The sequence below is a fragment of the Salmo salar genome, chromosome 25 (genome assembly GCF_965601325.2).
Source record: "Salmo salar chromosome 25, fSalSal1, whole genome shotgun sequence".
Taxonomy (NCBI): Eukaryota; Metazoa; Chordata; class Actinopteri; order Salmoniformes; family Salmonidae; genus Salmo; species Salmo salar.
The window spans coordinates 28,905,365-28,918,316 of record NC_138315.1 but is presented as its reverse complement, the minus strand read 5'-3'; the positions used below and the strand labels follow the sequence as shown (position 1 = coordinate 28,918,316).

General features: G+C 43.6%; 1 protein-coding gene across 1 annotated transcript; it reads left to right on the top strand.

Moving 5' to 3' along the window:
• The first annotated feature begins 456 nt into the window (after window positions 1-456).
• LOC106586479 (LON peptidase N-terminal domain and RING finger protein 2) lies at window positions 457-11,889 on the top strand. The gene is made up of 10 exons (XM_014173840.3): window positions 457-1,500; window positions 6,928-7,046; window positions 7,654-7,776; window positions 8,664-8,825; window positions 8,954-9,282; window positions 9,403-9,517; window positions 9,828-9,949; window positions 10,129-10,450; window positions 10,732-10,881; window positions 10,996-11,889. Exons 1-10 carry the CDS (start codon window positions 741-743, stop codon window positions 11,152-11,154), a joined length of 2,361 nt encoding a protein of 786 aa, XP_014029315.3. The 5' UTR covers window positions 457-740; the 3' UTR covers window positions 11,155-11,889.
• Window positions 11,890-12,952: the final 1,063 nt, after the last annotated feature.

The following is a 12,952-nucleotide window of genomic DNA, read 5'->3' as shown; positions in this document are numbered from 1 at the left end:
CAGCCACAGTGAGCGCGAGAGGTTAGCCTGCTAGGGAAATTAATTGGGTTGTTTCAGGTCTTACATAAAAACAGGTAACGTGAAATTGCACTCGGAACTTTGCTCTACAGAACGTTACTCCCAGGAAACCGTAATTATGCCATCTAATGACTTTTAAAGTCTGCCAACCTCCGATGAAGGATTTGAGTTGCCAACAATGTTTAGCTGACTAGAAGTACATACCTAGCGTTACTTGCTGTTATTTGGGGAGGCGTAACGCCGTTGTCAGCCAAACAAGAGGAGTGACTCGACGTCTACTTCCTCAGTTCGTGAATTACTGTACTGGTTTATTCAGCATTGCTGGGTAGGTAATTAGGCATTACAGTGCTGTAACGCAGAGTCCGAATAGATCGGTTTTGAAAAACGGTCAGTCTACATACAAACTAATTTGACATTTTAGCAAATGCTTGGTGCGTATTTTATTCGGCTGTCGTGGAATGAGGCCTAACCAGCTCTTCACTTGGAAAACGACACGAATCGCTCACTATGGCACATGCGACGTTATAGTCTGAAGTCTACATACAAACTATTTGGACATTTTATGAGTCACTAGTTGGTGCCTATTCTATTCGGCTATCGCGGAACGAGGCCTAACCTTCTCTTGGAAAACGACAGGAGTCTTTCATGATGGCACATGTTAGTCTGAAGACGTTTTGTGAGGAGTGTTTTTGAACACAGTTTGCTATGTGTAATATCCCGAGATGAACATGGAGACGGTAATCCAATCTCACCAGTCGGCGCAGTTTGTCCACCCGGTATACAACCCTGGAGCAGCGGGTATATGCCCTGAAATGCTCGAGGTGGCAGAGGAAGCAAACCGGGCAGGTGACTACGACCTTGCTGCGGAGATCTATAGTTCTCAGCTGGCGGACCTCCAGCATCCAGACCGGGGCCTCTGTTTGCGCAAAGCTGACGCTTTGGCTCAGACCGGGCGGATAGCAGAGGCGCTTGACTCGTACTGCACCGCGGCCAACATTGGCGAACTTCGGCCAGGCGAATTGCAGCTTCTGGTTGAAAACATAGCACGGACTCTTCGCGAGAAGGAGCTAACGTTAAACATTAATTCGAAGGCAACGAGTTCTCATATTAGTGGGAATGGAAACGATGGGGTTGAGGCCGATGGGACGTTTGAGGAAGAACCCTTGGACTTGTTTTCATGTCGCCTTTGTAGGTGTTTACTGTCAGAACCAACCACCTTGGAGTGCGGCCATACGTTTTGCAAACATTGTTTAGAAGATGAAACTGTTAAAGACTGCATACAATGCAAACATAAACTGAACAAAAAAGACGGACAGATCATGTCCGTTGGGTTTAGAGTAAATGTCATTCTCAGTAGTTTGTTGGATAAATGTTTCGACTCTGAAAGTAAAGCCAGGAGACATTGGATAGAAGGTGAGGTCTCACGAAAGAAGCACGATTACACTGATGCCCTGGACAAATACAACAAAGCCGTAGAACTGGGTAAGATAATGTAACGTTTACAGTAAGTTTGAATAAGCAATTGTCGAATTCATGTTTTAGAACAGATTGTGTATTTTATGTTTCCCTTTTACCTATTTAAAACCAAATATCTGGGAGTCTAGATGACCTACTTTTCACTACTCCGCATTGTGACTTGCCTAGTTAAATAAAGGTTACATTGTGTCACCGATAGTGGGTGACACTGTACCCATTTCAGTTCTCGAAGAAATCCTTTCATAAACCGAGTAGCCCCACCCCCCTTTATTACCAAACCCACATTTCTACCCTGAGTCACATACCCCATGGATTTATTTAATAATGGTTATGCTGTTAAATTAAAATTGACTGGACTACATGTTGTCTTTTCCTCACTGGTTATGTAGAGTAAGTAGGCCTTTTATTGGGACATATTACATTATTGGATGTAAGCATGTCGGCATTTGTCATGAATCTTGACCTGGAGGCAGCTCTGCAGAGTGGTCACTAGCTAGCATTTTGCACATTTAAAGCCAAAAAGCAAATTCTGGTTTTCTAGACTTTCTATGATATAGCTAATTTTGATTTAGCAGCTGGCCCATCTAGTGAAAATTGCTCTGCCTCCAGAGCAAGATTCATGACAATAAATGTCAACCTGCCTAAGGCGCCATGGTCTCTGGAGCAGAGAGGCCATGGCAGGCAAAATAAGTGGCACATCCTTTACATCTACATAGTTTATCTTTAAATCAACATTGGGGTGATTCTCAGTTTCAACCATGGCAGTAGAAAATTGAGTTTGAAAAACATGATGCATCTGCAACAATTAACTCATTCTGAAGACTAAGATGCCTAGTTTGACACAGTGTCTTATTTTAAATGCATTTTACATTTTTGCCTGAATTTTGTAAATTCTCATTACAGAAATGCATCTGAATTAAATTCTCTGGTTATTTTACGCAATTTGACTTTAGAAAAAACGAATTGATTTGCATAAAACACAATGTTGCTGCAGTTTCTTCCGTAAATCATATCAGTGTTATACTAGTTGAGGCTTACATGAAACTATAATATCTATTATCTAAAAATGGTGTCTGCGTACATGCTTCTCATTACGTAACACTTTTTCAAGTTGCTGTAAAAACTTCAATAATTATTTAAACAGTTTTATTCACCCATGATGCATCATCTATTCTGAACAAAAAAGTTATTGCAACATGTAAAGTGCTGGGGACAATAAAAAGCCACTCTAAAATGTGAACTTTTGTCACACAACACAATGCCACAGATGTCTTAAGTTTTGAGGGAGTGAGCAATTGTCATGCTGACTGCAAGAATGTCCACCAAAGCTGTTCCCAGATAATTTAATGTTAATTTCTATACCATAAGCTGACTCAATGTCGTTTTAGAGAATTTGGCAGTACGTCCAACTGGCCTCACAACCGCAGACCACGTCTAACCAATCCAGCCCAGGACCTCCACATCTGGCTTCTTCACCTGTAGTATTGTCTGAGATCAGAAACCTGAAAAGCTGATGAAACTGGGTTTGCACAACCAAAGAATTTCTGCACAAACTTTCAGAAACCATCTCGCTTAAGGTCATCTGTGTGCTCGTCATCCTCACCAGGGTCGTAACCAACTTCAGTTGGCAAATGCTCACATTCGATGGCCACTGGCACGCTGGAGAAGTGTGCTCTTCACAGATGAACACCTGTTTCAACTGTACCGGACAGATGGCGTGTGGGAGGACGGTTAGCTGGGGTTATGGTATGGGCAGGCATAAGCTATGGACAAGCAACACAATTGCATTTTGTCGATGGAAAGTTGAATGCACAGAGATACTGTGACGAGATCCATTGTTGTGCCATTCATCCGCCACCTCATGGTTTAGCATGGTAATGCATGGCCCCATGTCACAAGGATCTACACAATTCCTGGAAGCTGAAAATATTCCAGTTTTTCCATGGCCTGCATACTCACCAGACATGTCACCCGTTGAGCATGTTTGGGATGCTCTGGATTGACGTGTACGACAGGGTTTTCCTGTTCCCGTCAATATCCAGCAACTTCGCACAGCCATTGAAGCGGAATGGGGCAACATTCCACAGGACACAATCAACAGCCTGATCAACTCTATGCGAAGAAAATGAGTCAAGCTGCATGAGGCAAATGGTGGTCACACCAGATACTGATTTGTTTTCTGATCCACGCCCGTACCTTTTTTTAAGGTATCTGTAACCAACAGATGAATATTTCTATTCCCAGTCATGTGAAATCCATAGATTTAGGCCTAATGAATTTATTTCAATTGATAGATTTCCTTACACTGTATGAACTGTAACTCAGTAAAATCTTAGAAATTGTATGTTGCATTTATATTTTTGTTCAGTGTTATTTTTGGCGACAGGTCGAAACACATGAAACATTCATGGACATTTAGCTACCATGCTGATGAAATGATAACATGTATGTGTAAATTTATTTTGCAAGTCTCGCGCAGGCAGTGTGATCAGCATGTTACATGCTGACTAGACCCGGCACGAGCATGTTGATTTTGTCCATCCACACTGGGAGCAAAACTCTCAACCAACTATATTAAGTTGGGGACAGGTCGAAAAACATGAAACGTTTAGCTAGCTAGCTTGCTGTTGGTAGCTAATTTGTCTTGGGATATAAACATTGGGTTGTTATTTTCCCTGAAATGCACAAGGTCCTTTTTTTCTGGATCTTTGGAGAATTTTCACCCATTTTGAGTCACACAAAAGCGTGTGTTCTCTACTCCAACAATGAATCCTCAGGTAAAAGTGGAAACCTAATTAGTTTCTAGTAATCTCTCATCCTTCAGTCTTATTATTCTGTGGACTTTATATAGCGTTTGGCAACCAACTTTGACTGGACTGTTTAACTCAGTTCATCTTTCAATCACCCACGTGGGTATATGCTCCAAAAAAAACAATAAGGAGGTGGGACTTTCAGGGCATCAAGCTTCAAATGGAACCACTTTCAATTTTAGCGCCTGGCTACGCAGACGCTCGTTAGCAGTTTGGATGAAATGATTGAATAACATGTATGTGTACATTTATTTTGCAACACGGGCAGTGTTGTCAGCATGTTACGCTCGGCTGGCAGACACGTGACCCATGTGTCTACACAGCCAGCTGCAAGGACGATGAGAGGCTGGTGTTAGCAGGACTACAGTTACTCTCCATTAGTGCCCTTTTTAGAAAGTAATTTTGTTACCAGGTGATCCAGCATATGATTTCTAAGATGATATAATGCTGCTACAGAAAGAGACCTGTTTTTTAAACATTCATTTAGTTTTGCATTTATTTCTGATTTTAAATGTAACCGTATTTCAAACCATGTACAAATCCATTAGTATATTGGCGTTTGGTAATTGTAGCATATTATTTGCTCCAAACACAATCAAAATGCAATGTGGTACGTTATGGCATCTGTTATTTCATTCCATCGGTGAGATCGTGTTGCATAGGGAGTTGTGTGTGCAAACAATTCCGTAATGGATTCTTGCATGGGGTTTGTTTGCTGTTGTCATGGCGCTTGTTGGCCTCTTCCTAAGTTTTCGGCATTCATTCGTCATGCTGTATATGTAATACAGCATGACGGCCTGTGTTTCAAATGGTGGAATAAGTTGCTTGTATTTCCTCGAGTGGCATCACCTGCAATATGGCCATTATTTAACCCAGTAAAAACAAGTCCACTTTTGCAACCCCTGATGTAAGTTAGACTCTTATGAAAGCTATACCATGACAATTAATGCATTACCCTTATCTCTTTAAAAGACACTACATTTTAAATCAAAGGGTAGTCTACTACTGCTATTTAAATATTCCTAAGTTATGTTAAGGTATTATTCATTTATGTTTTTCAAATTCACTCCCCTTTTGTATGAAAAAACAGTATAAACCACAGACAGGCCCCAGTTAGTTTTTTTTTTCTCCCAAAAATGCTCCATGTGTTTCTCATTTTAGGCAAGCTGCAGGCATGCAGGTCACTCCTAAAGCCTACTTGTTAGATATTACTGCATGGTCGGAACTAGAAGCACAAGCATTTCGCTACACTCGCATTAACATCTGCTAACCATGTGTATGTGACCAATAAAATTTGATTTGATTTACTGTTGAAACACCAGGTCAGCCCTGAACAGTTCACTCCATATAGATGGCCAGGAGTTGTTTTCCCCAACCTTGTGACCTGAGTTTTACCAGGATAAACTTGGGCCCGTAATTAGCCTAACTCCCTAGAAAAAACTCCTGTGCTGACCCTTACTACAGAGAGAGCATTGAGGCATAGTCAGGAATGAGAGCGAGGCAGCGTCAGAGGCCCTTTGGTTTTTCAGTAGAGGCCGGCCCAACAGCATAGCACAGAAGCTCTGACTGACCCCATTCTTTTTGCTTTAATGTCAGCTACTGACCTGCTTATTTAAGTCAGGAGGGGGAGGGGGGGGGTGACGCAGACTGCTTTTACCCACAGAGGCGTCATATCATCCACTGAGGCAAAGATTCATAAACATTTACATGTTAAAATACCGCCTTTTTTCTCCCCAATTTCGTGATATCCAATTACAATCTTGTCTCATCACTGAAACTTCCCAATGAGCTTGGGAGAGGCTAAGGTCGAGTCATGCGTCCTCCAAAACATGATCCGCCAAACCTCGCTTCTTAACACCCACCTGCTTAACACGGAAGCCAGCCGCACCAATGTGTCGGAGGAAACACCGTTCAACTGACGACTGAAGTCAGCCTGCAGGCGCCCGGTCCACCACAAGGAGTTGCTAGAGCGCGATGGGTCAAGGACATCCCAGCCGGCCAAACCCTCCCCTAACCCGGATGACGCTGGGCCAATTGTGCGCCGCCCTATGGGACTCCCGATCACGGCTGGTTGTGACACAGCCTGGGATCGAACCCAGGTGTGTAGTGACGCCTCAAGCACTGCGATGCAGTGCCTTAGACCGCCGCGCTACTCGGGAGGCCTCAACTTTTTACATTTTAGTAATTTACCAGATGTTCTTATCCAGAGCAACTTACAGTAGTGAGTGCAAACGCCATGCTCTACCAAATGAGCCACACAGGATTCATCAGAATGTTGACACACTCGTCTCTCCCCTCCCCTTCTCACTAGCCAGAAGGTTGTTGCATGTCATTGTAGACCTAATTCCTGGCTCAGACTGCATGGTCGACTATGGTGCAGTATTTTGATTCAAGGGAAATGCTCTGGTTTGGTCCAGTGTTCCCTACTCATACTGTGTGGGGTGAATAACATCCAACGTCGCATTACATTTCTGCAGAAAAGACACATTATATAAGTTGACATATTGTTGCATAGTAACTGATACTGTTCTTTGTGGTCTTGTATACACTGACAACATTGTACCTGTGTGGAAAGGTGTAAATGACATTTTGTCATTCTTCCCGTGTTCTCTCTGTTCTACAGCGCCATCTATAGGTAGGCTACTGGGACAGCGTGCTGAGCTGCACGTGGACAGTAGGAACTACAGCCAGGCCATCCAGGACGCAGAGAGCTTGTGCAGACTCAAACCTCTCTGTCCAAAGGTGAGAGAGATGGATATGTAACTCAATCTACCGAACCCAGCAGAGTGTAGACCTAGACCACCACATGATCTCTGTATATCTGGGCCTTGTCTTAACCTTTCTCTAGTCGTGTCATGAACTACCCATCACATCTCCACAACCACAGTCTGAACCAGTCAGCACCCAATACACTATACATGCTCAGGACTGTATGTATGTGTGAAAGTATTATTGGATGCTGCTGAGTGTGTTCGTAAGTGAGATTGGATGCTACAAGCTTGTGTATGTTAATATGCAAATGACAGCAGCTGATAGACATGCAAAATAGATCATATACACCTGAAAACCAGGCACTAGTGTCAGTAGGGAAGAGCTTATGTTGACCAGGTTGAAGAGCCCCTGGAAATATAACCCAGGGGTTATGACAAGAATTACCTTAGATTCCCATGTTTCCCATGTTTTTAAATGGTTATCTCTCTTAGGTCGTTTAGGCCGCTCACTGTAACAATATTTAGATTATCTGGGTTTTGAATATACTTTAGAGGTGTAGTTGAAATGCCATCAGAGTATTTCCTACTCACTTTGGTGTTTCCCTACTCAAAACACCCTCTCGTCTGTTTTTTCCCAGGCCCACCACATCAAGGCCTCAGCCCTGAGTAAAGCCAACTACAATGATGAGGCCTTAAAGGAGTACTTCATGTGTGTAGCGCTCAAGCCTGATTGGATGACGGTGAAGCTGGAAGCTCAGAAGGTAATACACAAGTAAAAAAAAAAAAACTTTTGTCCATTTACTTCAATTACAGACTTAAACACAAACGTAATGCCCCTTAATGTCACATCACAATTATATAAAAATGCAGTATTACTATGTACGATATGACAGTGTAAATCTGTCTCCATGCTTACCAGACCAGATTAGTTTGGTTTTAAATCCTGCTCTGCTCCACACTAGGTGATGACGCAATGCCCTCATTCCAGCTGTCTTAGCTGGGGAGCTATTCCAGGCCTATCCCCTGCTGTCACTGTGGCCTGTTTTAGTAGCTCCACTGCAGTTACATATTCACTGCAATATGTACTGTCCGGTGGTGTAAAGTTCTTAAGTAAAAATACTACTTAAGTCGTTTTTTGTGGTATCTGTACTTTATTATTTATATATTTTGAAACTTTTTACATCACTACATTTTCCCTAAAACCCGAAAGTACTCGTTACATTTTGAATGCTTAGCAGGACAGGAAAATGGTCCAATTCACACACTTATTAACATCCCCTACTGGCTCTAATCTGGCGGACTCACTAAACACGCATGCTTAGTTTGTGTATTACATTTTACTTTGATACTTAAGCATATTTAAAACCAAATACTTTTAGACTTTTACTCAAGTAGTATTTTACTGGGTGACTTTCACTTTTACTTGAGTCATTTTCTATTAAGATATCTTTACTTTTACTCAAGTATGACAATTGGGAACTTTTTCCACCACTAGTACTGTCACTATGACAAGGCAGTCTGTCTAGTTTGAGCCATTGTCCTGTATTTCCACCATATTCCCTTTTAAACTCTGGGTACTAGTTATAAGCTACTTATGAATGCTATGACATTGTATGAGCGTATTGACTGACAGTGTGTGTTTCTGTAGCTGCTTAGTGAGCTGTTCTCGTCAGCGTTTGAAAAGGACGGTCAGCCCACTCCCCTACATCCCCTACAGGGTGGTCCCTCCACTCGCCGCCTCAAGCCCCCCGCCCTGCTCAGCTCTTTACACCCCCTCACCACCCGACAGAGGCCTGGCTGCTCCTCTCAGGTACACACACACACACACACACACACACACACACACACACACACACACACACACACACACACACACACACACACACACACTTACCTCCCCACACACCTACTTCTCCTAGTAACTCTTCTCCTCTCCAGGACCCAGCGTTCAGTGCGAGTAAGAGTTCTCCTCGCGAGGGTCCCCCCTACTCCTCCAAACACCCCCTGTCCCCCAGCAGTGAAGCTGAGAAGCCTCTGCTAGAAGACGCCAAGAGCCTGGCCAGTGTCTTGGCTGCCCTGCCTGCCCCCCCAGGAGGCCTCAAGAGGAGACATAGTGGGGACAGCCCAGCCTTCAACACCCCCTCCAAACTGCCCAGACCAGATGAAGCCTATTCCTCCTCTCACCCTCCTGCTGCTTCCCCCGGGAGGAGGACAGTGGCTGCAGACCTGCTCGACAGTAGAGATATGGAGTGCTCCCTCTGTATGAGGTAAGAGGACCACCAACCACCACACAATTCTGCATTTATGATTAGCCACTCAGTGTTTGATTTTCAGTCAATACTGACAATTACTTCAACTGATAAAGCCTGTTATTGTGTTTCCTCCAGGCTGTTCTATGAGCCCGTCACCACCCCCTGTGGACACACCTTCTGCCTCAAGTGTCTGGAGCGCTCTCTGGACCACAACCCCAATTGCCCTCTCTGCAAAGAGAACCTCTCAGAGGTAAACACACACACAGGAAGTAGCTGTACTCTATATGTGGATAGATGGCTTAAGGCAGACCTGGTGATTATGAAAAATGATGGTTTAGGGCTGTCTGTAATACAATATAATCTCTGTTCTGTGTTTGTTGAGTGTCTGAGGGATGGTTTAGCGTGACCAAAACAAAGTTAGCACAAAGCTTCCTCCGACACAGGGAGTGAAGTAGGATATTGGGACAATATATAATTAAAGGAGAATTTACAAGAGACATGGAGGATCCAATAGAATATGAATGTAACGTCCTATTCCTCTGTGTTCTATATAATACCAGTATCTGGCCACTAGAGGGTACAACAAGACCCTGCTGATGGAGGAGGTGCTGCAGCGTTACCTTGGAGACGAGCTGGCGGAGAGGAAGAAGATCCACGAGGAGGAGATGAAGGAACTGTCAAAGTGAGTTTCGCACTCAAACACGCATTAGCACACAAACACAGATTTGATCACTTTACATAGCCATTGATTTTATGGTAAATGAATCACGTAATAGCATCGTCAGTGAGTTAACTGCACTTCAACAGTCCTGCTTTTTCAGCTAATCGCTGACCAATCTCATATCTCTCCTTACACCCTAGCTTGAACCAGGAAGTGCCAATCTTTGTGTGCACCATGGCCTTCCCCACCATCCCCTGTCCACTGCACGTCTTCGAACCATGCTACCGCCTCATGATCCGCCGCTCCATGGAGACCGGAACCAAACGGTTTGGCATGTGCATTGCTGACGAGCTCAAGGGTTTTGCTGACTATGGCTGCATGCTGGAGGTCCGGGATGTCAAGTTCTTCCCCGATGGGAGGTCCGTGGTTGACACCATTGGAGTGTCCCGCTTCAAAGTGCTGAGCCACGGCCAGAGAGACGGATACAACACGGCCAAGATCGAGTACCTGGAGGATAAGAAGGTGTGTGTGTTGGTGTGTACTGGCTAATGCTGTGTGTGAGGAAGGTTTTGCATGTATGTGGATACGAAGAGTGCATTAGAGGTATTTGGATAGATCTAGATAGATATTCATATCCTCACTTTTGTAAGTTTTGTGTGTATGTGTTTGATATGTGTATGATTGGAGTGTGTATGTGTTTGATATGTGTATGATTGGAGTGTGTATGTGATCCTCAGTCTTCCATCCCAACCGTGTTTGTTCCATTGTGTTTGTGCTAACTGTATTATATATTTTGTGGTCAGGTGGAGGGCCAAGAACTAGCAGAGCTGCAGAAGCTTTATGTCTCTGTGTACGACCAGGCCAGTGGCTGGTTCACCTCCCTCAAAGATAACATGAAGAGCCAGATAATTAGCCACTTTGGACACTTACCCGGGAAGGACCCTGACGCACAGGTATGACACTAACCTAACCTTCGCACAAGTGCACACTCACACGTCTCTCCTGGTGAGAATCACACTTGTACGTCATATAGGAATTGAATGGGCTGTATTTATCCCTCCCTCCAGAGTAATCCCAGTGGTCCAGCGTGGGCTTGGTGGCTGTTGGCTGTGCTGCCTCTGGACAACCGTGCCCAGCTCACCATCCTGGCCATGCCCTTCCTCAAGGACCGCCTCATCGCCATCCGCAGGGTCCTTATCTTCGTCACGCGCAAGAGACCCCGATGACCGCTCAGCCGCTACCACAACCGCTTGGACCATGCATGGTCATTCACTCGTTCATTAAACCCACTCATCAGACTTGATATGAGGGCAATTCCTTAGACATTAGGTTTGACTGAATTATGTCACGCTATCTCTCAGCTTCCTATGTCCCCTCTCTTAGGGAGGGAATAAGAGGTCAAGATAATAAAACTGGTGACTGTCATGATGCACCAGAACTAAGCTGACCACATAACTGTGTCTAGTCCATGATGGTGTGACTTATCCAATTTTCTTAATATTGTACATTTAGTATAAAAACAAATATTTAAAAAAGACCTGACACGTACCAAAAAATGATTTGTATGACTGAAAAAGAATACAATACCGATTGTATTGGGTTATCTTTAGTTTGAATGTTATGTTTCTGTTCAATCCCTGCTGACCCAGAGAGATAGAAGCCACCGAATGGAGTAGAAGGTCTACATATGAGAATGTGCTCCTGTTTAAATGGCTTTTCCGCACTCATTTCTTACATGACTAGGGAAATAGATGCAAAACCTGAAGCTCTGCGTCTAGCCCAGGCATGTGCCTCAATAGAGTGGTAAAGTAGTAGTGCATCTGAAAGAAATGCAAAAAGGTCCTGAAATTGTTATGTATGTAGATGGAAGAGATTGTTATTGGTAGACAAAATCTAAATGTAACTTTAAAAAATATATATTTTTTACTTTCAGTAAAATTAAAACAATTTCCCTACTGTAACTTGACATAGTTTGATTACATGTTCATAAACAATGAAATTCTGAATGATGGTCCAAAACCACAATGATAATGTACGTACTGTAAGTGTCTCTGGGAAGGAAATGGGGTTAAACTATTCTGTTTCATGTCTTGTTTCTCTTCTGCTATGTATATTATGTATGGTCAATGTGAATTGGAGGATTTAACTGTGTGATTATCAATGTTAACTCTCTGAGGCCTTTACAATGTCTTATTTAAGTGTAATTATTTAGTTGTTTCTCCTGATCTGTATGACACGTGTAGCTCCTCTTTTGGCTGGTATTATGACTTGTTTATTTGTGAAAGGAGATATAGCAATTTATTTCTGGAATAAGAGATGCCTGAGATGTATTTGGTTTCTGATTGTTTTCCTTGAAGTGTTCAGAAAGATTTAGCTATTGTCATTTCATTGCGATGTGACATTACATGACCAAAAGTATGTGGACACCTTGTTGAACATCTCATTCCAAAATCATAGGCTTTAATATGGAGTTGGTCCCCCCCCCCCCCCCCCCGCTGCTATAACAGCTTCCACTCTTCGGGGAAGGCTTTCGCAGCAATGTTCCAACATCTAGTGGGTGACTTGCTTCCGTTCAGCCACGAGCATTAGTGAGGTCGGCACTAATGTTGGGTGATCAGGCCTGGCTTGCAGTCAGCACTCCAATTAATCCCAAAGGCGTTCGATGGGGTTGCGGTCAGGGCTTTGTTCAGGCCAGTCAAGTTCTTCCACACCGATCTCGACAAACCATTTCTGTATGGACCTCGCTTTGTCCACAGGGGTATTGTCATGCTGAAACAGGAAAGGACTTTCCCCAAACTGTTGCTGCAAAGTTGGAAGCACAGAATGTTATTGTATCCTGTAGAGATTTCCCTTCACTGAAACTAAGGGGCTTAGCTCGAACCATGAAAAATGGCCCCAGACCATTATTCCTCCTCTACCAAACTTTATAGTTGGCACTATGCATTCGGGGAGGTAGCGTTCTCCTGGCATCTGCCAAACCCAGATTCATCCGTTGGACTACCAGATGGTGAAGCGTGATTCATC

Excerpts from the sequence above, each read along its gene's own strand:
- LOC106586479 (XM_014173840.3), top strand. The coding sequence starts at position 741 with ATGAACATGGAGACGGTAATCCAATCTCACCAGTCGGCGCAGTTTGTC. Across the intron at positions 9,283-9,402 it reads GAGTGCTCCCTCTGTATGAG|GCTGTTCTATGAGCCCGTCA; the intron begins GTAAGAGGACCA and ends TGTTTCCTCCAG. Across the intron at positions 10,882-10,995 it reads GGAAGGACCCTGACGCACAG|AGTAATCCCAGTGGTCCAGC; the intron begins GTATGACACTAA and ends CCCTCCCTCCAG.